General features: G+C 39.0%; 2 protein-coding genes across 8 annotated transcripts; one reads left to right on the top strand and one right to left on the bottom strand.

Moving 5' to 3' along the window:
- Nucleotides 1-3,151: 3,151 nt before the first annotated feature.
- Nucleotides 3,152-8,344, bottom strand: rer1 (retention in endoplasmic reticulum sorting receptor 1). Of its 3 annotated transcripts, none has more exons than XM_056729981.1 (8): nt 8,208-8,344; nt 6,683-6,768; nt 6,492-6,596; nt 5,987-6,086; nt 5,776-5,854; nt 5,122-5,257; nt 4,796-4,924; nt 3,152-3,596 (listed from the first exon to the last, which is right to left on the bottom strand). In XM_056729981.1, exons 2-7 carry the CDS (start codon nt 6,761-6,763, stop codon nt 4,835-4,837), a joined length of 591 nt encoding a protein of 196 aa, XP_056585959.1. In that variant the 5' UTR covers nt 6,764-6,768; nt 8,208-8,344; the 3' UTR covers nt 3,152-3,596; nt 4,796-4,834. The 3 variants fall into 3 exon arrangements, with proteins under 3 accessions (XP_056585959.1, XP_056585958.1, XP_056585957.1); XM_056729980.1 differs by lacking the exon at nt 8,208-8,344 and adding an exon at nt 7,624-7,775 and having other exon boundaries at nt 4,870-4,924; XM_056729979.1 differs by lacking the exon at nt 8,208-8,344 and adding an exon at nt 7,624-7,770.
- Nucleotides 8,345-15,087: 6,743 nt separating this feature from the next.
- LOC130407103 (uncharacterized) lies at nt 15,088-24,719 on the top strand. 5 transcript variants are annotated; one of them, XR_008904567.1, is made up of 4 exons: nt 24,015-24,045; nt 24,130-24,140; nt 24,243-24,342; nt 24,581-24,719. XR_008904567.1 is itself a non-coding variant. In XM_056729764.1 (2 exons), exon 1 carries the CDS (start codon nt 20,748-20,750, stop codon nt 21,999-22,001), a length of 1,254 nt encoding a protein of 417 aa, XP_056585742.1. In that variant the 5' UTR covers nt 15,088-20,747; the 3' UTR covers nt 22,002-23,049; nt 24,581-24,719. The 5 variants fall into 5 exon arrangements, 2 of the variants coding, with proteins under 2 accessions (XP_056585742.1, XP_056585740.1); XR_008904566.1 differs by lacking the exon at nt 24,130-24,140 and having other exon boundaries at nt 24,002-24,045; XM_056729764.1 differs by lacking the exons at nt 24,015-24,045; nt 24,130-24,140; nt 24,243-24,342 and adding an exon at nt 15,088-23,049.

Below are 24,719 nucleotides of genomic sequence, written 5' to 3'. Positions count from 1 at the left end.
AGGGATGATTTGCGTTTAGGTGGTACTTGAGACTGGAAGAGCTCCTACAGTACATTTACATTTAGTTATTTAGCAGACGCTTTGGATAAAAGCGACTTACAAAGAGTGAGGGAGCAACAAGCGATATGTCATACAGGAGCCATAATACATTAGATCTCAATACAAAGTTACTGGTTTCAACTAAAGCTAGACCACTACCTGTTGAGAGAAAGTTTTTTTTTTTAAACCAATTCCGCATTGCACAAGGTGCAAACAACCTTAGTCTTGTCGATGTTTCTATTGGGAAGCTTCTTAAAAATTAATATTCCCTGAAGCAAACCCGGCGGCTTCATAGCTGCATCCATGTTAGCACGTCACGTTTGATGCGGTAATTTCACAGTAACGTTATGTTGTGTTCAGACCAAACGCGAATGGCGTGTCAAGGGCGAGTGATTTATGTGTTAATGCAAAGAGGCAATAGACCTTCTTGCAGCGTGAATCGCGCGAATGAAGCCCTGGTTATGAGATGATGAGGCGGCTAGAATGACGCGAATCACGCGAGTTAAAAAATCTCGTTCTCGCCCCGTACAGTGCAGTTAAGCTGGTATACATCCGCGCTAAATTATCAAGGTGAAAGTCATCATAGTTTGCGTAGTATAGACCCAGCTCCCAACCCAACTTTGAGAATAGATTAACGGCGACATTTTTTTATCGCGCGATAAGAGTCTCACTAACGCCGTTAACGGCCCACCACTAGTATTTATTCACTATTGCATATGGTCACAAGTAAGCACAGTGGCATAAATGTAGTGTACTCTTTGTTGTTGTGTTTTGTTTACTTTTTTATATTGGTATATGTTTTAATTTTGTACAGCATCTTGGCCAACAGCTGTTGTTTTAGAACGTGCTTTATAAATAATATGACTGACTGACTGTATACATCCAGAGTGAGGAAAAGGGCTCAGAAAATCACCCTGGACCTCTCACATCCAAGCCATCATCTCTTCACAATGCTGCCGTCTGGTTGGCGCTACTGAGCACCAAAACAACCAGACACAAAAACAGCTTCTTCCTTCAGGCCATCTACCCCTTGAATGGTTAAATGTTTCTTACCCACCTTGCAATTAATACCTCTATGCAATAATAATTAAATGCAATATTAATTATATCCTCCAGATAATACACAATCTATTTTTAGACTTTTTCTGTAAATTATATTTCATTCTGCAGTATGTAGCACAAACCTTGTACTACAATAGTCTATTCTTATTTTTTCCTCGTACATATTCACATAGCTTTACTCTCTACATCTTTATCTTATGTTTATTGTATTGTATTTCTTAATTGTTTATACCCATAGGCCCTTATTTTAATCATCGGTGTACTGTATTCTATTGTGTCATGGTCTCTGGGTACTGTGGTTGCTGATTATGTATACTGGATGCTTCATTCACCAAAACAAATAACATAGGTATACCAAGACATAAGTGGATAGTAAGTAAATTTGTGATGGTCATGCTTAAAGTGTCCTGTTGTAACTTTAGACACGACGAGGCGAGTTAATTGTATAGTAAATTGTATAGACATTAAAGGCTACATTATATACATTTTCCTTAAAATGCAAGGTCGGTGGTGTTACAGCGTTGTGATTTGTCATCCAGATAAATAATAACCAAAATAGTACTGTAACATTATTTGATTTGCCTTTATATTTATAGTTGACAACTTACAAATGGGGCTTAGTGGTTAGCACGTTCGCCTCACACCTCCAGGGTTGGGGGTTCGATTCCCACAGAAATGAACAGAAATAGTTTTGTGAGAGCTGTTGGCTGTAAAGTTTTTAATCAAAGTGAGGAATTGCTAAGGATGTTGGCCCACTCAAAAAACAACTTTGAATAATCCAGGTTTTAAAAATTTATTTTTTATAAATTGAAATAATTTATACAATATTTGCTGGGGAATAGTTGTCTATCAGGCACTAACCCACGTACAGTATATATTTATATTTATACTGTACATCTGTGGGAATAGATCCCCGGTTCAAACCCTGGCTGGGACAAGAGGCCTTTCTGTGTGGAGTTTGCATGTTCTCCCTATGTCAGTGTAGGTTTACTTCAGTCTCCTTCCACAGCCCAAAGACATGCAGGTTCATTTTACTGATGATTCTGAATTGTCCCTCCCCCAACTTGTGTGTGTTTCAACTTACCTGACTTGATGAACTGGTTCTCGCCATGAATATGGCCATAGATGATGGAAAACGAAAATAACTTTTACTGTAAGAGCATAAAAAGGAAACAGTAAGAAAATATGGGGCTGTACGGGTGCCAAGTGGCCTGCCCCTTAGAGAGTATATCAACAGCTATTTAATTTTTCCATTGATAACATCATGGGGAATTTCTGATATTCACAGATAGCCATTATTATCATTAGATACGTTGTTAAAAAATAAAAATTCAAATTACTTTGTAATGTATAGGCTAACTTGAACCTTAAGCGCCGGCTGTATTTTTCATATTAAACCACTAGAAGGGGACATCCTCAAAGTATTACCGTATCTCCCCAAAACGTTTCTCAGTAGATATGAAAACTTAACAACATACCAAATTTATTTTAACCCTAATAGTATTGTCGATCTTTTGAAATGCCACCTCCATCTTTTTTCGTGTAATACAATAATTAATGCTATCATATGCTTCATTATTTAATTTTATATTGGCCTAGAATATAAAAAAGCTAGCAACATGCTTTCAATAAAATCTGATATATGTTACTGTTTTAAAGTTTGGACATTTAAAAAGACATAAAATCTTGATAATTATTAAACACACCCCATCACTACATTATGCTCTATTACTGTTGCAAGTGGTTGATTACATTGGAGACCACATTTATTTGAAACAAAAGTCATTCATAGAACACTTTGCAAGTTGTAAACATTAGTTTCCAGTTTCAGTTTTTATTAATTGGTATCTTTCAAATTTTCCATATATAGTTAAATATTAAAGAAATTTGTATAACATTTTAAAATGTTATATACTTTTGGATGTGTTTTATAAATGTTTATGTAACGGAAACAGGAAGTTGACCCAGTGCAGTTTACAGAGGTTGAAGAGGTCTATTACATTATAATCATTATAGCTGAAACCCATAAAGATAAATAAAGTTGTGAGGCTTTAAGGTACACAGCCTTTTAATCGCATTTGGAGTGAAAAAAAATGTACATTTAGTTATTAAAATCATTTTTAACAGCAGCACAAGAAAAAAATTAAAACATGCAGACATCTTTATTCAGCAATTAACAAACCTATTCAATGATTCTGTGTCCAATGAAGATTAATTTAACAGTACAAATGGCATTGCCAGAAAGAAAAGACTCCACAAAAAAAACTTAAACATGCTAATCGGTTTAAAAAAAATTATACACATATAGAATTCACCCCCTCCCAATTTTCTTTTTGAAAATGGTTTTGAAAATCTTCATGTCCAGTGGTAACTGAAGTTGCCAAAAATCTTTCAATTTTAAAATCTACACTAGTTCTTAGAGCTCCGCACAACAAAAAACCTTCAACCCTCTCCATCCATTTGTAATAGTTAAAGCACTCAATTTTATGTTTCCTCTGCAAAAGAAAAAGAAAGAAAGGTTTTACTGAGAATGCTAAAACAAGAACAAACACACAATATTTTTTATAACACAATATAATAGAATGCATGTTTGCTTAAAAAACACAAAGGTTACGGTTTGGAAGATTTCCATATTCAATAATAGCTTACAAAGAGCAAAAACAGATGCGATTATGGTGAAGAAAAAATTAACAAATAATGTACAGCACATTAAGAGAATTACGATTGTTCATAAAAGGCAAGTTTATTAACATGTGGCAAGTTGTAACGTCATTAAGTATATCTACAATCACTAGTGTCTCCCACATTAGTACATCAGAACACTGAATCTAAAGTTTATGTCGATCTGTGAAGGACAACAAATACATGACAGATGCGTCGACATTAAATTCTGTCACTATGGAGGTCAAGTAATGATTGATTATGGGATGGTGATTAAACTGCTTCCCATGAATTGCCATACAACTGAAAACTTCTAATTCATTGCTTTTCTAATACCAGATAGAGGTTAATTAATGTAAAAGGTCATTCAAAATGAAAATTCTGTCATCATTTTCTATCCTCGGGCATCCTGTCGTTCTATGACATCATTTTTTGTGGAACCCAAAATATGCAGAACACTGATGTTTCCATAAAGTAGATGGTGATGTCCTGCTTTAAAAAGGGCAAAAAGCTCCAATGCATATGACTACCTTCGGAGTTTTCATGTGCAATCGAGATAACACTTCATGGTCGGTCATATGTAAAGTTCACACAACGCCAGAAGGACTGCTTTTATGGTGCTTTATGAATTTTTTACTGGTAACATTGAACCTCATTCAAGTTCCATGTGTGAAGTAGTAGCTATTTCATTTGATTGCAAATAAATGAGACAGAACTTTCAATTTCGGATGTGTACTATTCCTTAAAATCTCTCGGAGAACATTATGTTTATCAAGTCCTAGAGTTTGGAGAATGGTGACAACAGATCAAAATGCAGACAAATCTCACACTTAATATTTAGGACTTTCTGAATTGTCAAGTCTTATCTCTGCACAGGCAATTAACAGCAGTTCTCAAAGGCCCAAAACCCAAAAGATCAATGAAGGCAGAAAAATATTATAATGCTAATCTTATTTCATTAGGTCCGGATATTTGTCTTACTCTAGAAAAAAAATGAAAAAAGGGGAAAAAACCCTCAGCCCCTTTTACGCACCATTATTCATCAATAACTTTAATTTCAGGAGGGAGAATTTTAACTAGCAGAGGGTTTCTCTGTGTCTTCCTTGCCTCTGTAAGTTCTCTTGCCATGCGTGAAGGGCAGGTATCTGTACTTGACCATGTGCTGAAAGAGAAAACATAAAACATTGTCAAAACTGAATGGGAAACTCAGGAAATGCTCATCAAAATATTCATTACAGCACTGTAAGTCACTATAAGTGAAAATCAAGTATATTACACCAGTACTGTATTGGATCAATGAAATCACTTAAAATAGATATAAAAAAAATCCTGCAAAAGAAATATACTGTGTTGACAAACCTTGATTTGACGTTTCATGGTGATGCAGAACAGCATGATGAAATACATTACAAGAATGGGCCAGAACACCGGCACATCAAAGGCTTCAAAGAATGTGCAAATCATAGCGATGACAATTCCTTTTGTTGCTGAATGCCTAAAACGTCATCCAAAATTAACACACAGTAAATATGTACTTGGTAACAATACAACACTGTTAATCCAGACAAAGTCAAAACAACATTTCTGTGGGCTTACTGTGACATACAATTCACAAAATTTGTTAACTTATATACTGGAACTGGAAATCCATTTTTAAAAGAAAAAAGAACATGCCTGTTTATTACACAAAGTTCAGATGGATTTGGAACAACATGGGTTACTTTTTCTTTTAAAGGAGAATGCGTGTAATGTGGCTGGCTTCATAGAACAGGTGGATTGTGTTGAATTTATTTCAAGTAGTTTTAGGGTTAGGGGATAGAAACAAACCATTAAGGAATGGCAGATTTATTCTTTTTATTACTATTGTTGTGTTTTTTTTAGTAAAACAACTGTATTTTGTAGAATCTTGTACAAACTTACTCTTTTAACAGGAAATATGTTATAACATGAAAGAAATTGACAGCACTTGACAAACTTTCCACAGGTCTTTGAAAACATCAAGTGACAACTCACCAAAATTTAAATTCTGGCAACCTCCTGATGAATGGCCGAAACTCTTCATTCTGTTTTGTAGGTAGTGCTGGACCTTCATCTAGATATAAAACAAAATACTCCCTCAATAACCACTTAATAATCAGAGAGTGAGGAGGTGCATGAGCAGTTTAGTTAACGATGCAAAATAAGAGTTTACTACTCTACATGCAAAAGGCAGTTCTAGACTTACCTGGATCATCCATCAATGACGGATCCACTTTTGGTGAGAGGAAAGCGATGAAGAGGTTAAGGTGGTATATCCCAAGAGCATATGTGACTATATACCACCCCTAAAAATAACACACAAACACAACAATGTTTATTAAATTTCAATTATGATTCATTGATTTACAATCAATGAAACACAAACATATAGGGCACAATCTCAAAATGATAGCTGACATATCACAGTTAAACCACAGCATAAGAACAAATTGAGAGAAATACTCTGAATGCTTTGCGTTATTCTTATCTGAAGAAAATTAGGATTCTGTATTACTAATAATAAGTGCAAAACAAAAACTTTTAACTGTAAATGTGGATACTGTTGTCAAATACAAGACTAACCGTACACACAGGACATTTAATAAAAATAAAAAAAAGTTGACGATCTGTTGACTAACAACGTTTTTAACTCAAAATGTTAATAAAAAATAATTTACAGCCAAACAGTATAGCAAATTCCATGCGTTTACCTGTAAAATATATACCCTGATCATATATATGGCCGTTAGAATAAGGGTGCTTGCCCATCGGACAGCTGAAAATGGGGTTGACTTGTCCAACCATGACTGATAAACCTGAAATAAATAATAGAACAAAACACTGTAACACCTTGTCATCAAGTTAGTAAATTTGTGATGGAATCTTGCTTGCACAGTCGCACCTGCCCAAGCCGTTTAAAGAAGTTTCCAACCGCTGATGGTTTCCCATGGATGGACTCACCAGTACTGTCTCCTTCTGACATTCTGTCTGTGAATTTGAAACAAAACAAAAAGATTTCCATTTATTATGCGAAAATGAAACAAACAAACATACTCTGTATCACAATTTGACTGTTTGTATACTTCTTCAAATGCCGGGGAAACATTTTGAGTTTAGGGCAACTCCTAAAAGCTGGCATGCAAAAATGCAGTACAATAATGTTTACAAGCCAGTTGAAGAACATCACACCAGAGATTCACATTTTCAATAGTTTATTTACAATAAATAACCTTGATGATTTCTTATTTTTTGTTATTGTATCACTTTTCTTTACTTTGGTGGTGTAAATAAACATAAACATGAACTGTGAGTTAAAGGTCAATTACTTGTGTAATAAAAGGTGTTGTGTGTTCTTTTATCGTTTATTGACTCCATTTTGAAATACTGAGGTAATACTGAGGTAGTTTTAAATTTTCAATAACCTTATAAAAAAACACTGATTTCCAGTAATTATTTACTGCCCATCTACACATGTAATCTGAAGTCCAAGGGACAATAACCTGACAAAAAGTCAACAACAAGGGATTTGGAGTGTAAGGTAAAAGTAGGAAGAATAAATAAAAACCCAAAAAGACAATTTAGATTAAGAAGACCTAGTGTGGTGCCTCTCCCCAAATCTGGATTCTCAAACCAGTACTTCAATTACTGCTTTTGTATAACAGTTTTCTGCTTCCGTTTCTGAGGATGGCCCCACATTTACCTTTATATTGACGAAACAGAAATTTCTTATTCAGATTCTAGTCTTGTATATGAGGTATAACTCGAAAAGTACAAGGAATGCAAATGAACATGGGCAGAGGACGTTTCAGTTCCGGTATATATAGGCAATATGTCTCTTCTTACCGTAAAACCACCTCGAGAAACTCTTGTCGTTTAAACGTTTAATATTTGTTGTCATATCCTTATTGATAATGTAACTAAAAGCTTTACGATTATCACATTCCAGCTAAATTGCTAATTTAGCATCGGTTTAGCCGTAGCTAAGCGATTCCTTCGGACGCAAAGCATACTAGTTACTGTAGTTTAACGAAACCCCCATTTCTATTGAAATTAAACAATGACGGCAGGATAGTGAACTACAATCCCCTAAATCTTTTAACCACACGTAAGCCTAGGCGGAAACAAACTGGTTGTAGTTTTTTTTAAGTCAATGTGGAACAAAGTCTTGGTAAAACACATTCTAAAAGAACTACAAAGACCAACAGGAAGGTAGAAAAGTGGACAACTCACTTCCGGGGAAATCCAAACGCTAGGGGTAAACTTTGCTAGCACTAAATAATATTGCAGATTACACAAAGCATACTTTTGTAATTGTCATGTCATTACACAAAAATAAAAATCAGACGAAACATCAACAATCTCGTAGCGTCAAGCCCTCTGAAAGGTTAATATCATATGTGAAGTGACAGAAGATATAGTCCTCTTACCCGGTTCTACCGCTGTGTCACTCTCCGACTCCGATGCCGATTCGCGCGGCCGTCGCTCTTGCTGGTGCTCTGTGTACACGTCAGTGTTTCTGTGATCTCTGATGAATCAGACCTGATCAATCGAGCTCAGACAACAAACAACCCATCACCGTGGTAAATGACATTTCATTGTAATTTTTTACATTTGAACAACAGTACACTTTATTTAACTTGAAGTCAGGAAATTAACCAAAGCTAAAACATGTGTAAATATAATTGAGTATATGAAACTTAACAGATATGTTTAACTTTTTTTACGTAGAAATATGTATGCCTTTTTAAACCATGACCCCTTGATGGATAGAATGGCTTTAAATGCGTAGTTATGCTTTGATTAGAAAGAAATGAAATAATTATCCTTGGTATGCTGTCATATTTTTTTGACATGCTAAATAACATTATATATGTTAGTAGTTTCACATTTATTTTACGTTACCGTGGTAATACATTTTTTACTTTAGATTATTATTTAATTTAGTTTGATGCCCAATTTTATTTTCCAAAAAGGATATCTAACTATAATTAAAAGACCCACTAGACTGAGTCCCATAAAGCCCACAGCCTACTATATTGATATAATCATCATAAGACATGCATTATTGTTGCTAAATGAATATGGATTGAATATGCCTTACATATTCACTATTTATTTCTATATCCAGAATTGTATTATAGCATATCACTGACCGACAGTCCACAGCAGTGTCTTTTGCAATCGAGATGGTCAAGACACTTTATACAGACGATCTTAAACTTGTTGCCAACCCTCACAAAAAAATAAGAATGGACAATTTTCAATGAAATAACTTGAAACTGAAGAAAGTAATTGGCATCCACCATTGTTTATTCCATATGTAATAGAAATCAGATTTTGATTTAGATTTTTTATACACCCCTCCTTGAACTGCCACCTTACTGTGGTGGACGGGTTTGAGTATCCGAAAGACCCTAGGAGCTATGTTGTCAGGGGCTATATGCCCTGGTAGGGTCTCCCAAGGCAAACAGGTCCTAGGCGATGGGTCAGACTAAGAGCGGTTCAAAAACCCTTATGATGCCAATTAATTGGAGGACCGTGACGTCGCCCGGCATAGCACAGCCGGGGGCCCACCCTGGAGCCAGGCCCGGGGTTGGGGCTCGTATGCGAGCACCTGGTGGTTGGGCCTCCCCCCATGGGGTCCGGCCCGGCTCAGCCCGAAGGAGCGACGTGGGTCCACCCTCCCGTGGACCCACCACCTGCAGGAGGGACCGTAAGGGGCAGGTGGTTAGTGGATCGGGCGGCAGTCGAAGGCGGGTCCCGATCCCTGGACGTGGAATCTAGCTCTAGGGACATGGAACGTCACCTCTCTGGTGGGGAAGGAGCCTGAGATTGTGCGCGAGGTTCAGAGATTCCGACTAGAGGTAGTCGGGCCTGGGAGGAGTTCGGTCAGGCCATGGAGAAGGACTATCGGTCTGCCTCGAAGAGATTCTGACTATGTCTCCCAGCTGGCCTGGGAACGCCTCGGTGTCCCCCCGGAAGAACTGGAGGAAGTGTCTAGGGAGAGGGAAGTCTGGGCATCCCTGCTTAGACTGCTGCGACCTGGCCCAGGATAAGCGGAAGAAAATGGATGGATGGATTTTTTATAGTAAAATAAAAATAATTCAAAAATGTAAATGTCATGGACGAAAATTATGGGACACCTAATTAAAATTGGGTTGCACAACCTTTAGAGGCAATCACTGCAAACAAAAGTTTTCTGTAACTCTCAATGAGACTTCTGCACCTTGATTTGTAGTTTGGCCCATAATTCCTGAGCAAACTGCTTCAGCTGTCTCAGTTTTGATATAGGTACCTTTTCCAGACTGCAACTTTCAGCTCTTTCCATAGATGTTCCATAGAATTCAGATCAAGACTCATAGATGGGCACTTCAGAATAGTCCAATGTTTTTTTCTTATCCATTCTTTTGTGATTTTAGCTGTGTGTTTTGGGTCATTATCCTGTTGGAGGACCCATGACCGGCGACTGAGACAGAGCTTTCTGACACTGGGGAGTACATTTCGCTCCAGAATGCCTTGATAATCTTGAGATTTCGTTGTGCCCTGCCCAATGATGCAGCAAAGCAGCCCCAAAGCATAATGGAGCGTCCTCCATGTTTCACTTTAGGTATGGTGTTCACTTCTTTTAATCTTTTCGTCTTTGAACATAGAGCTGCCGTGACTTGCCAAAAAGCTCCAGTTTTGACTCATCTGTCCAAAGACATTCTCCCAGAAGGATTGTGGATGATCAATTTGAATTTTGGCAAATTCTAGTCTGGCTTTTTTTGTTTTTCTTCCTCCTGGGAATTCTTCCATGGACCTTTTGCTCAAAAAGCGATGGATGGTGCAGTCAGAAATTGACGTACCTTCACCCTGAAGTTCAGCTTGGATCGCGTTGGCAGTTATCCTTAGTGACTACTTTTCTCCATTAAAATAGGCTGATTGACTGATTACAAGACTGGATACATGTGTGATACTAATTAAGGAAACTTATTAGTATTGTAATATCACTATAATCAAATGATGTATTATCTTTTCTAAGGGGTACCAACAAATGTGTCCAGGCCATTTAAAAATGTCTTTGTAGAATAAGCAATAATTAATCTCTGTCCGTAACTTTTTTGCTTTTTTCTATGACATACCAAAGGCATGCAATAATACTTGATACAATAGCTTTTAATTGCATCATTCTTCAGGAGGAATGAACCATTGTTTTAATGCGCTGTAAGGGTAACAACAAATTTGAGCACAGCTGTATGTGCCTTAATACAGAATACATATTGTTTAAAAAAAGCACCCCATATGCAAAACAGATAATTATATAATGATAATGAATACATTTTATTCTATATTCAATCTAATTTGTCAATCTGACCGATGTAGATTTGGAATCAAATTGTCATAATATTTACATGTGCCTTCACCTTTAATAAAACATTTCACTCTAAAAATATTGTGTAATAAAATTAAATTAACGCAACAGTTTGCATCAAAATGTTTGAGTTGTGACAACTTCTAACAAATTACATTGGGTCAGACAGATTTTCTCTATTTTTATGTAACACCAACTTAAAAATTGTAGCTCATTGTTATGGCCCAAGACTCGAAACAGGACATATCAAAAACGGGGACACACAAGAAATTGCAAATTACAAAATATAACTATACACAAGAAAATACAATGAAGCATGAAATAGTCAGAAATCAATAGTGTAAAGTAAGTATATGCATGAATGTAATGAATCATTGCAATGTTGAATGTTAAACGGAATCAAAGTTAAACGGAATCAAAGTTAAACGGAACCAAAACCAGAACAGCAGAAGAGCACAATAGAGACTTGACATTGACAAAAGCGAATACACAATTTGATGCCCAAACATTTTTTGCCTTACCCTTTAGAAGATCAATAAGCGGTGCGACAACTGAATAAAAATTGCAGCAGAAGGAACGGTAATAACCTACTAACTCTAAATTTGGCCTCTGATAACCGCCTCAAAACAGCACCCAAGCGATTTAAGTGTAAATCCCAACTATCGTTAAACACTACAAGGTCCACCACACACCCCTCAAGGCCTGAGACTACCCGTTTCATTAGCTGCTGAAGGTGGTAGGTGCATTTCGTAACCCAAAACTCAAAACCTTGTATGAATATAGTCCTGATGGAATAACAAATGAGGAAATTTCATGAGCTCTTGGACTCAACGGCACCTGCTAATATCCTCTCAACAAGTCCAGCTTGGTTAACAATTTGGCAGAACTAGCCTGGTCAATGCAATCATCCACTCATGGAAGTGGGAAACAATCAGGCTTTGTCACACTATTAAGTTTACGAAAGTCATCACAAAATCTTACCGACCTATCAGACTTTGCATTCAACAGGTAAGGCCAGTCTGAATTTGAAGTAATCGGGGTCTTATTTTTTTAACATATTCTGTATTTGATTTCTGTTTCCATCAGTTTTAATTTTCTCTGGGGACACTCAATAATAACGTTGGTTGATTGGAGAAGCAATACACACATCAATATCATGTTCAGCCCAATCTGCTCGCGTTGTTGTGTCTCCAAGCAATTCTGGAAAACTCTGTAACAAGGATATCAATTCCACAGACTGTGGGGGTAATAAATGCATCACAGTATCATCAAGTTTTTCCAAAGACTCAGTTTTGTTTAATCACCCATGTAAAACACTGTCATGAGGTTCATAATCCCCTTTCTCCAACCCCTTCTCTCCTACACCAATATTCTCAATGTCGGACATTGCAAGGAGTACTGGACGAAGGGTGCTTTCACTGCCTGGCTTTGACTTTTCGTAGTATGTTTCAACAAATTTGCATGATATAACTGAGTAGATGCAGAGTGGCCACTATATACAGTTGAAAGAAAAAGTATGTGAACCCTTTGGGCTTACTTGGATTTCTTCATAAATTGGTCATAAAATGTGTTCTGATCTTCATCTAAGTCACAACAATAGAGAAACGCAGTCTGCTTAAACTAATACCGCACAAACATTATACGTTTTCATGTTTTTATTAACCACAACATGTAAACATTCATAGTGCAGGGTGGAAAAAGTATGTGAAACCCTAGGCTAATGACTTCTCCAAGAGCTAATTGGAGCCAGGAGTCAGCCAACCTGGGGTCCAATCAATGTGATGAGATTGGATGTTTTGATTAAAGCTGGCCTGTCCAATAAAAAACACACACCAGTTTTAAGTTTGCCGTTCTGAAGAAGCGTTGTCTGATGTGAACCATGCCTCGCACAAAAGAGCTCTCAGAAGACCTACGATCAAGAATTGTTGACTTACATAAAGCTGGAAAGGGCTACAAAAGTATATCTAAAAGCCTTGATGTCCACGTGTCCACGGTAAAACAGATTGTCTACAAATGGAGAAAGTTCAGCACTGTTGCTACACTCCCTAGGCGTGGTCGTCCTGTTAAGACGACTGTAAGAGCACAGTGCAGAATGCTCAATGAGGTGAAGAAGAATCCTAGAGTGTCAGCTAAACACTTACAGAAATCTCTGGCACATGCTAACATTTTTGTTGACAAATCTACAATAAGGAAAACATTAAACAAGAATGGACTTCATGGGAGGACACCACGGAGGAAGCCACTGCTGTCCAAAAAAAACATTGCAGCACGTTTGAAGTTTGCAAAAGAGCACCTGGATGTTCCACAGCACTACTGGCAAAACATTCTGTGGACAGATGAAACCAAAATTGAGTTGTTTGGAAAGAACACACAACGCTATGTGTGGAGAACAAAAGGCACAGCACACCAACATCAAAACCTCATCCCAACTCTGAAATATGATGGATGGGGCATCATGGTTTGGGGCTGCTTTGCTGCCTCAGGCCCTGGACGGATTACTGTCATCGATGGAAAAATGAATTCTAAAGTTTATCAAGACATTTTGCAGGAAAACTTAAAACCATCTGTCCGCCAACTGAAGCTTAACAGAGGATGGACGATGCAACAGGACAACGACCCAAAGCATAGAAACAAATCAACAACAGAATGGCTTCAACAGAAGAAAATACGCCTTCTGGAGTGGCCCAGTCAGAGTCCTGACCTCAACCCGATTGAGATGCTGTGGCATGACCTCAAGTCAGCGATTCACACCAGACATCCCAAGAATATTGCTGAACTGAAACACTTTTGTAAAGAGGAATGGTCCAAAATTTCTCCTGACCGTTGTGCAGGTCTGATCTGCAACTATAGGAAACGTTTGGTTGAGGTTATTGCTGCCAAAGGAGGGTCAACCAGTTATTCAACCCAAAGGTTCACATACTTTTTCCACCCTGCACTATGAATGTTTACATGTTGTGTTCAATAAAAACATGAAAACGTATAATGTTTGTGCGGTATTAGTTTAAGCAGACTGTGTTTCTCTATTGTTGTGACTTAGATGAAGATCAGAACACATTTTATGACCAATTTATGAAGAAATCCAAGTAAGCCCAAAGGGTTCACATACTTTTTCTTTCAACTGTAGTTTTCTTCACTCAGTCTATTCTTTGCAACATATCGGTCCTCAAACTTTGTTTCAAAAGGAGATTATGGCAAAAGACATGACATGACACAAGATTAAAAAATATTTTATTTGGTGGGCTCTCCGCATGCTGGCATTTCCAATAAAAGAAAGACTGTAGAATGGGAACAGGTAACAGCAGCAGTCAATGCCTTAGTGTCAAGCACAGTCCAAGAGACCAAAAAACGGTCAGATATAAAAGTTGTAGCGAAAAGAAGAATCTCTGCCCACAGGCAGTGTTGGGACAACTGGTGGTGGTCAAGGAACCACTGACCTCTCAGTCTTTGATGCAAGGGTGGGTGCAGTTATAGGGGAGACAGGGTTAAGTGGAGTTGTTGCAGAATTTAGGGGTGCTATGGACATGATTTGCGCTGAAGGTGGTAAGTACTTGATTTATATAAACATTATAGAACAGTTTTTATCTGTTTTAAATTCTGCTCTTAAGTATTTTTATATATAACCTTAGGTTGTCAATTAGTAACAAAATAATTTTTTTGCTATATTAAGCTATATGTTTATTAAAATAATTGATTGTCCTGTTTTTTCCTACAGGAAAAATGTAATTTAAAAAGCCAAAAGTGCAATTCATCAATCGCAAATTTATTTAAACAAATTTACAGATATACAATGTAACCTTTTATATATATAACCTGGTTATATTTGATGTTTTATGTAAGAATCATTCATTTGTATGTTGTTTCCATCAGGGCACAAAATAGCGGAACACTAGCTGCTTTTTGCTGTGGTTCCTATAGGCTCGCCTCAGAAGCACATTGTGTGCCGATGGGTGTGTTCTCTCACTTCTCTGGCGAGAGTGGTGGTAATTACCATCATCTTTGAAATAATATGTTTGAAACTTAGTTCACACCAAGAATGTTTAAATATGTCCACGTGTGAATTTTGTGAAATAAGTGTGAATTAACACATTAAGTGTGTTCTTTGTGATCGATTAGCTTTCTTTGTGTAGCACGTGAGTGGAGTAGATAGAATTGCCTGGAAATAATATTGTGCCCTGTGTGTGTTTCCTACAGGTATGTTTGAAATTATATGTGATTACTGTACACATATACATGTATATATTTGAAATGCGTTTTATTTTGAGTATTTTCTGACAAAGTTTAAGAGGCTTATGCCTTCCTTATTTCTTTTAAGCTTGTGGTGAGTGATATTTTATTATTTCATATTGTGATTTATTATTTGTGTTGAGATTATATTCATATTGTTATATTTCATGGTGAAATATTGCTGCTACGGTGCATTTTATTTTATTTTGATTCATTTCAGTGTTTATACATTAGTTTTGTTTTACCTGTAGTATTATGTGTTGATTTGTCATTGTTAGAAGCACATTGTGTGCCGTGGGGGTTAGGTGATCTCTCACTTCTCTGGCGAGGGTGGTGCACGTGAGTGGAGTGGAGAGAATTGCCTGGAAATAATATTGTGCCCTGTGTGTGTTTCCTACAGGTCCAATAAAACTGGGACCCCATCAGTTTGTCGTGGCTTCTATTTTCAGCATTGAAAAACACAACCAGAGTAAAACCGTTACATAAAATTGGTGCCGTGACCCGGATTGGGAGTGAGGTTTAGGGGGGTGAGTGTAACGGAGGCAAGCTAGTGTAGAGCTGTGCAGTGTGTCCGAATCAGCCACAGCCGATCGACGGAGTTGAACAGCGTGCCTGTGGCGTGGGATAGCCATACATGAAGGCCAGGGAACCAAGGTCGCCAAAGTTTTTGTGGTAACAAAAAAAACATTCTGGAGAGGCTCACTTTAGTCTGCTCATATGTAAACTGGACTATTGAACTGTTATTTTCCCTCTATATTTTGTTGACATCTTAAGATAATTGCAGGGGGAAATTTTTTTACCTCTTGTTACTGCTGTAAGATTTTATCATGGCTGATGCACAAAGAGACTTTGATATGTTAACACCATGTTTTGGTAGAGGCAGAGGGGTATTGCAAAGCAATGAATTTGTTGTGGGTAAACCAAGAGTGTTAGGCTACAGCCCTGAATCACCTGGTCCATTAGGAAATCACACTACTGAACCTACTGCTTCCACACCAAACAATAACAATGGTGATTTCACACAGCAGCTACGTGATCTAATTTGTGAGTTAGGCAGTCAGATTGGAGACTCAATTGCTTCACGGCTATTAGCGGGCAATACAAATGTTTCTACAATTTCACCCCAACCAAGTTCCGTCAGACCTGAGCATTCCAATGCAGGCTTGAGCCTCCCTAATGTCAGCCTTGTCGTTAAACCAGATGTTAAGGAACCCCCTATGTTTGGAGGTGATGGGATAGACAGGTACAATGTCCAAGAATGGATTGAGCTAATGGATTTGTATTTGCGGATAAAAGACTGCGCTGAAGCTGACCAAGCTAATGAGATCCTGGGCCACCTGTTAGGCAGAGATAAGAGCATTGTCAAAGTTAGACTTAAGAGTAGTCCTAGTACACATGTTTCCTCTGAAACTATCTATGATGAGTTGAAGCGTTACTTTAGTGACAGTCCTGCTTCATGTCAACCGCTTGCTGATTTTTATGCGACCTGTCCCAAAGCAAATGAATGTCCTGTTGACTTCTGGGTCAGATTAAATGCAGCTGCAGAAATGGCAGATAGCCACCTCCGAAAACAAGGTGGTCAGTTTAAAAACATGAGCTCTGAAATTGCTCTGATGTTCATCCGGAATTGTCCTGACCCTGAATTATCTAGCGTGTTCAAATGTAAACCCATAAGTAAATGGTCTGTCAATGATATTCAGGAGGCAATAGATGAACACCAAAGAGAAACCCAGTTAAAGAAAATGTCTAAAGTTGCACATAAAGCAAACATAATTCAAGTCGCAACAGCCAAAGTGTCAGCTGACCCTCATCATGTTGATGTTCAGGGAGCATGTTTGAATGTAGATGCACTGTTACTTCCACAAAGGCCGTTGAACCTACAACTTCTGAAGCTGGCACCCTTGAGCGTGTCTATGAGCTAAGTATGTTAGAAAGAGTACTGGAACGAACGAGCCAAAACTCTCCTGTCTCACAACCAAGAGCTTCTCAATGGCGAAACTTCTCCTGTAGAGTCTGTGGTGATAAGAATCATTCCACCCGTTCGCACTGCATGAGTGAGAGGAGATGCTTGTCGTGCTTTGAGATCGGACACCAGCAAAGGGATTGTCACAAAGTCGTTGCTCCGGCTGCCTTGTCCCCCAACAGCCAGCCCCTACAGGGAAACTAGCAAGCTCGCATACGGGAGGGGACTATGTGAGTGTTAACAGTCAAACCCTCACCATGGAAGATGACATGTCTGTTTACGAAGAGTGTTGCAAGTCTGCCGGTGCTAACAGTTCAGTCTTATTTCAGAATACCATGAAATTGGAAAAGGCTGATAGTCTGTTCTATACTACAGTTGTTATAAATGACAAAGTCACAGTTAAAGCGTTACTGGATAGTGGATCTATGGCATGTACAATTAACGAGGAAATTTAACGTGACCTGCTGAGCACAGGGCTCCTTATTCAATCAGACCAGTTGCATACAGATGTCCTTCTTGTTGGCTGTGGTGGTGTCAAAGTCAAGCCAAAAGCAACTCACCAGCTGAAGATGGATGTTTACAGCTAGTTGGTAATCGTCCCCACATTAGTAGCGCCTGGCCAGAGAGACCAATTGATTCTGGGGACTAATGTCATTAAGTATTTGCTTACCCAACTTAAGAAAACTCCCAGATACTGGAATGTTATAAATCGGCCTGAAACCACCGGTGAAACTGATATTGAGCAGTTTCTGAACATGTTGTCAGGCTCCATCCGATGGAAAGGTGACACTATTCCTAACATTGTGGGCACTGCAAAACTGGCTCAGGCTGTGACTTTTCGGCTTGTCAAGAACACCTTGTATGGGCAAAGCTTCCTTCCTTCCATTTCAATGGGCAGCACCATAGTCATAGAACCCCCCCCAAAGCACAAACCCATAAGAAAGGCATCTTAGTGGGAAGAGTCATTGCACACATGTCTGGTGACAGATGGGTCCCAGTCAGGGTCATTAATCCTCTGGACAAACCTGTCACTTTGAAAAGAAACACAAAAATAGCTGACGTGTTTCCTGCTGTCGCAGTTGAGGACCGTGATGCATATTCCTGCATGGAGAGTAATGAAACTATGTACATGCAGAATCAGAGTGTTACTAGTGCTGTTGGAGGCGAAGAGACATGGTCTGGTGTCAACATCCATGAAAGCTTGTGCAAACTCAACCTAAGTGACCTGAATATCGATGCATGTGAGGTGTCCTCCTATTGGAAGAACCAGTTGGTGCAGCTCATTGGGAAGCATGAGAATGTATTTTCCAAGCACAAACTGGATTGTGGCAAAGCCAATGAGTTTGTTCACCGCATCCATCTGTCAACCAGTCGTCCATTTAGGCTCCCATACCGCCGTGTATCTCCGTCTCATTATCAGAAGTTGAGGAGCGTGTTTTTTGAAATGGAAGAACAGTAGATAATACGCAAATCACACAGCGAGTGGGCCTCACCGCTTGTGTTGGTGTGGAAGAAAAACGGAGATCTCAGGGTATGTGTGGATTATGGCTGGCTGAACGCCAGGAGTTTTAAGGATGCCCATCCCTTGCCTCACCAGGCGGATTGTTTAGCGGCCTTGGGAGGTAACGCCATCTTTAGTGCTATGCACTTAACCTCTGGGTTTTATAACATCATCATGTCAGAAGAGGATAAGAAGTTCACCGCCTTTACAACTCCTATGGGCCTTTACGAATTCAATCGCCTACCACAAGGGCTCTGTAACAGTCCGGCTAGTTTCATGAGGCTCATGACCAACATCTTTGGAGATCAGAATCTTCTCACACTACTATTTTATCTTGATGACTTGCTCGTGTATGCCCCGAACGAAGAGGAAGCTATCAAACGGCTTGAGTTGGTGTTTACAAGGCTCAACGAACATGGACTGAAGTTGGCTCCTAAAAAGTGCCACTTTTTAAGGAAGAGCGTGAAGTTCCTGGGACACGTCATCGACCAGAATGGAGTGGCAACAGATCCGGATAAAGTCAGAGCAATAACTGCTATTTCAGAAGCGGACCTCATGATGTTGGATGGTGTAACGCCTTCGCAAAAGAATATCAAATAATTTCTAGGAATGGCGCTATATTATCAAAAGTTTATACCGAATTGTTCCAGTATTGCGAAGCCCTTGTTTAATTTAACGGCTGCACCGAAAGGGAGAAATGTCCCCGCAAAAGGCACAGCATTCTTCAGAAAAAAACCCTGAAGATTGGAAGCCAGAACATGTTTAAGCATTTAGAAAGTTAAAGGGAGCATTGCTGGAATCAGTCGTGTTGGCTCATCCCGACTTTACTCAGCCTTTTATCTTGTGCACAGACGCGTATATGGATGGGTTGGGAGCTGTACTGTCGCAAGTACTGGTGGGTGAAACTAAGGCACGTCCCATTGCCTTTGCTAGTAGGGCCCTCACACGTGCACAAGCCAAGTATCATGCACACCAACTGGAGTTTTTGGCCTTAAAATGGTCTGTCTGCGACAAATTCTCTCACTGGCTGAAGGGGCACGATTTTACAGTTTGGACAGACAACAATCCGTTAACACACATCTTAACCAAACCCAGGCTCGATGCATGTGAACAGAGGTGGGTGTTCAAACTCGCACCTTACAATTTCAGTATACACTATATACCAGGTACCAAAAATATTGTTGCAGATGCTTTGAGTAGACAACCATTCATCCGTCAATGTGTTAGTCAGAGGCTGATTTCTGAACCGTACAGTGTCTTGCTAAATGAGGCAAAGCAAGTGCAGGAAGGTGTCATCCAAGATGTTTTCAGACTAATTGCAGATACCTGTAAAGTTGAAAATCTCCCCTTTGAAGCCACGAAACATTGCTCTCTTACCATAGCTGAAGTTGCAGCAGTCCTTGATGGCCATGCAGAATGGGAAGTCGGTGCTCACGACAGAGCTGTTAAGTGGCTTACTCAGGATACCTTGCAGTACTTGCCTCCAGGTTGCAGTGCCCTGCCAGTTTTCTCTACAAGAGATTTGCAAGAGAGACAGCAAAGTGATGCCATTTTATCGAGAGTGCTATTCTACGTGGATAGAGGGAAGAGGCCATCCAGGCGTGAAAGAGCCAAAGAAACATTTGAAGTACCAAAAACTCTGAAACAGTGGGGAAAACTCAAGAGGGTTGATGGTGTCCTATACAGAGTGAGTAAAGATAATCTTACCGGCAAGAGGAGGCTGCAGTACGTTGTTCCAGATTTCTTAGTGAAGCATGTTCTGCAGGAAGTCCACGACGAGGCTGGACATCAAGGCCAGGGCAGGACATTATCCTTCTCCAGACAGCGGTTCTTCTGGACAAAGATGGAAAGTGATGTTCGTGATCACGTTAGATGTTGTGAGCGGTGTGTTGTGAGTAAGACGCCAGAGCCTGAAGGGAAGAGCACCAATGGAGAGCATTAAAACATCAAGCCCGCTGGAATTAGTTTGCATAGACTTTTGGTCCGCGGAAAACTCTAAAGGTGGTACTGTGGATGTTCTAGTCGTAACTGACCACTTTACCAGGCTAGCCCATGCCTTTCCTTGGAACGACCAGTCGGCAAAGCAAGTGGCGAGAATTTTGTGGGATAGGTATTTCTGCGTGTATGGATTTCTAGACAGAATCCATTCGGACCAAGGGGCGAATTCTGAGAGCCGTCTGATTCATGAGCTGTTGGAAGTTGCGGGTGTGAAGAAGTCCAGGACAACTGCCTATCACTCCATGGGCAACGGTCAGGCCGAGAGGTTCAATAGGACTCTGGGTGGGATGTTGAGGGCTTTGCCACCAAGAGCCAAGCAGAAATGGCCGCAGCTGTTACAAACATTGACGTTCACCTACAATTGTACTTCACACGAGACAACAGGCTATGCTCCATTCTATTTGATGTACGGAAGGATTCCCCAACTTCCTGTGGATGTTATGTTCAGCAGTGTAGAAAGAGACAATGACATTGCCGGCTATGATGCATATGTGAAACACCTAAGAGCTGATCTGAAACAAGCTTTAACTCTTGCTCAAAAGAATGCTGAAGCCAGTCAGCAGAAGCAGGCGGACATGTATAACCGCAATATGAGAGGTTGCAGAATTGAAGTTGGCGACCGGGTCTTGTTGGCAAACAAGGGAGAACGTGAAAGAAGAAAATTGGCAGACAAATGGAACTCTACCCCTTACATTGTTGTTGCTTCAAATCCTCAGTGTCACACTTACCGTGTGCGTAATGTTAGCACTGGTCAAGAAAAGGTGGTTCACAGAAACCTACTACTTCAAGTTAACTTCCTGCCAGTTAGGGCAGATGAAATTGAACCTGAATTCAGCGACTCTGATGATTTCTCAGATGGCCCTGATGGAGAAACTTTGAGTGATGTTGTCATGCCAGTGGCCGAAAGCGGTGATGCAGTTGCTCGTGTTGCCAGTTGGGTAGTGGGGTCTACACCCCCAGAAGAAGAAAGGTGTCTTTCCTTAATTTCTTGCAGAAATGTTCCAGTATCAAAAGAAATAAAATACTTCAAATCCACATATCCAAAGAACAAAAGATTAGATGTCTCAGGTTGTCTCGTGGGTGGCTTGCCATCTTTACTCGATTCTAGATTCCCTCATGTAACATGTGTTTTAATCTCCCTCGGAGTTACGGAGAATGACGCAATATTGGGCCTACTACTTTGAATTTGAATTCCAGCACGAAAAATTTGGTATCTAAGAATAATTGTAAGCGATTAAGATGCTTCGCAACTTCTTGCGCAAGTTTCTCTGTGCATTCTCACGCTGTCTCTCTATTATTCTTTTTTCCGAGATGCTTCCGTGGGGCGGAGTCAACTCGACCTAGTCTATTTCTATTGGCTGCTCACCTGCGCAGCAGCTAAGGCTGAAAGTGAAATACAATTTATTGCAACTTATTACAGATTGGTTCTTATCCTTTATAAACCATATCTGTATGGAATAGATTACATGTATTATTTTTCATTTCGTTACTACACTTATTAGTTAGGTGTAATTTCGCTGACTAAACTGACCCAGCCCAACAAACATTGGTCCGACGGCAACGTCGTGTCCCTGGCCTAAAATAGTCGCGGTAGGACGGCATAAACCGGTAAAAATATGTGACATATAACATTTCCTAAAAATGCATTGAGATACATTTGTACATGTCAACAGATCTCTATGGGTTGCATGTATGATTGTTACTTTGACTTTAGCTACGTGTAATTATATAAATATTGAAGCGGTTGAAAGGGCGTCCTCTTGTGACGTCCTCTACACGTGCATTTTTAGTCCATCGTGACCCTTTGTAAAGTTCTTATGAAATAAGCAAAATAAATTGTGCTTACCTTGCATAATACTGCAATGATTCATTTGAGTGCCCAATTAGTTATAAAAATGTTGTGATAGACGTCCGTTGACGTTACACGTCAAACAACACCCATTGCAAAAAGCAGGAAATCTTTTTTTTAAATACACGATCATTTGTATTCATCTTAGTTAAATGACACATTTACATATATAATGTTATAATATCTGCTTTCACAATTTAAAGTGGATGATTGCCAAAACTGTGCTGTCAAAATCGGTGATTCATACTCCACTCCAGTTGGTGGCGGTAATGCGCCTTCAGTTGATTTACCATCAGCAATAAACTCTAAAGAAGAAGAAGACTCGGGAATGGCGGTGTGGTTTATTTCGAAAAGTGACGGAGTTATACAAATACTACTGTTGGGTAAGTGCATTTTGTTTAGTTTTATTAATGTGGTTGAGTCTTACTTGTTGGACACGAAGGAACTGAAAGAAATGTTGCGCACATTGTCAACTGCCATGTAGTTTGTGTTTGGCTGAAATTAGCTAGCAGGCTAAAAGGTAGTTTAAAGTTACGCTAGTTTCTACACTTGAGCTGTGCTGTGTAACGTTAATGCTTCTTGCTAGGATATTGATAGCAAAATCATCAATCCCCCAAACTGCTAACTCGTTCCCTGCCACAGTTATCTTGTCATTTAAAAATCAACCGTTCACTGCCAAAGACAAGTTATTATTCATTACAGAAAATGTTTTGTGAGCCATCAAAGTTTAGAGAACATGTTAAAAAAACGCTGAAGCTGGCTCAGAACTTTTTTTGTAAAGGCTGGCGGGTAAAGAGCTAACGTTGGCTGTGTTTTGTGTCAGTTACAATTAACATTAAGTTGAGTAATTTCATGCAACTACAGGAACAATGTGTAAATAAATCAGGGGTTCCAAACCTTCTTCCTTTGGGACATCCGCCCTAATTGTTTGTATTAAACACAAAATGTGACAGCAAGTGTCACATTCAGTTTAGAAGTAGTCATGTGTCCAGGTGTGTGTACGTATTAATGAACAGATTTTTCTTTCAGGATTCCAAAGGAATATTTTCCATGCTTTTCGGTTTTAAAGATGAACTTCAGTGAATATCTGGCATTCTGGAACATGGCAAGTCTACATCTTCTATTAAGAGATTGCATTGTGACAAAGAATGTGTGTGTTTGTGCGGATGTAGTTTGTGTTTGTTTGTTTTTCTCTATCTCTTTCTCTGTGTAGATACAAATATTTGGGTAGTAAACAAAAGAACCATAGTGACAGCAACAAATCTGAAAACAAAACTGTAATTTTTCTGAGGTGAAGTAATCCGGAGTCATTTATTTCACAGAATCACGTTAAATGCATTTATGGTGAAGCCATTCAAAGCTATACTATGTAATTCAAGGTAATTTTGGCCTTATGACATTGCAAAAATCTCTTGTTCCTTGTCTATTTTTTCATTTATGTAATTTTTATTTTCTCTATTTAGTGGACTTCTCTGTAAGAACATCAGGTTTTACCAGAAATACCACTTTTACAAAGTTTACAGGGTCTTTCTCAAGGGCACCGCTAATCTAACATATATTCTTTGTCACAATCTAGACTCTTCATAGAAGATGAAGACTTGCCATGATCAAGAATACCAGCTATTTGCTGAAGTTCATCTTTCAAAACGAACAGCATGGAGTACAGTACTCATCAGGTGCTTTTGCTACCCTTAAATAAATTTATTCTAGTGTTATTAGTAACTTTTATTGACATTCGGTTATTCTAGAGAAGAATAAAGTGTAACACATGTTAATTACAATCTTGTATGTATTTTAAATTTAGTTGTGGGATAATCTGACATTTTCTAAATAAATTAATGTAATTTACCTCAAATTTTGCCTTTGATCTTTTTTCTACTTTTTTTAATATTCATATTCTTTTCTCTCACTCAGATGCTGTGAACAGGTGTAGCCCAAATGCAACAGATTCAGACTTTGATGCAGCAATGGCAGATCACCTGAAGCACACTGGGGTTGATGGATACTTGTTTTATGGCTGTTTTAACAGTAATACAAGACTGTTAGGAAATAA

Source organism: Triplophysa dalaica, chromosome 18, assembly GCF_015846415.1.
Source record: "Triplophysa dalaica isolate WHDGS20190420 chromosome 18, ASM1584641v1, whole genome shotgun sequence".
Lineage (NCBI taxonomy): Eukaryota > Metazoa > Chordata > Actinopteri > Cypriniformes > Nemacheilidae > Triplophysa > Triplophysa dalaica.
The sequence above is the reverse complement of the archived record's forward strand: the minus strand, read 5'-3'. Positions and strand labels throughout refer to the sequence as shown.

Excerpts from the sequence above, each read along its gene's own strand:
- rer1 (XM_056729979.1), bottom strand. The coding sequence starts at position 7,678 with ATGACAACAAATATTAAACGTTTAAACGACAAGAGTTTCTCGAGGTGG. Across the intron at positions 6,597-6,682 it reads TCTTTAAACGGCTTGGGCAG|GTTTATCAGTCATGGTTGGA; the intron begins GTGCGACTGTGC and ends TATTTATTTCAG. Across the intron at positions 4,925-5,121 it reads CCATGAAACGTCAAATCAAG|CACATGGTCAAGTACAGATA; the intron begins GTTTGTCAACAC and ends TTTCTCTTTCAG.
- LOC130407103 (XM_056729764.1), top strand. The coding sequence starts at position 20,748 with ATGGAGAGCATTAAAACATCAAGCCCGCTGGAATTAGTTTGCATAGAC.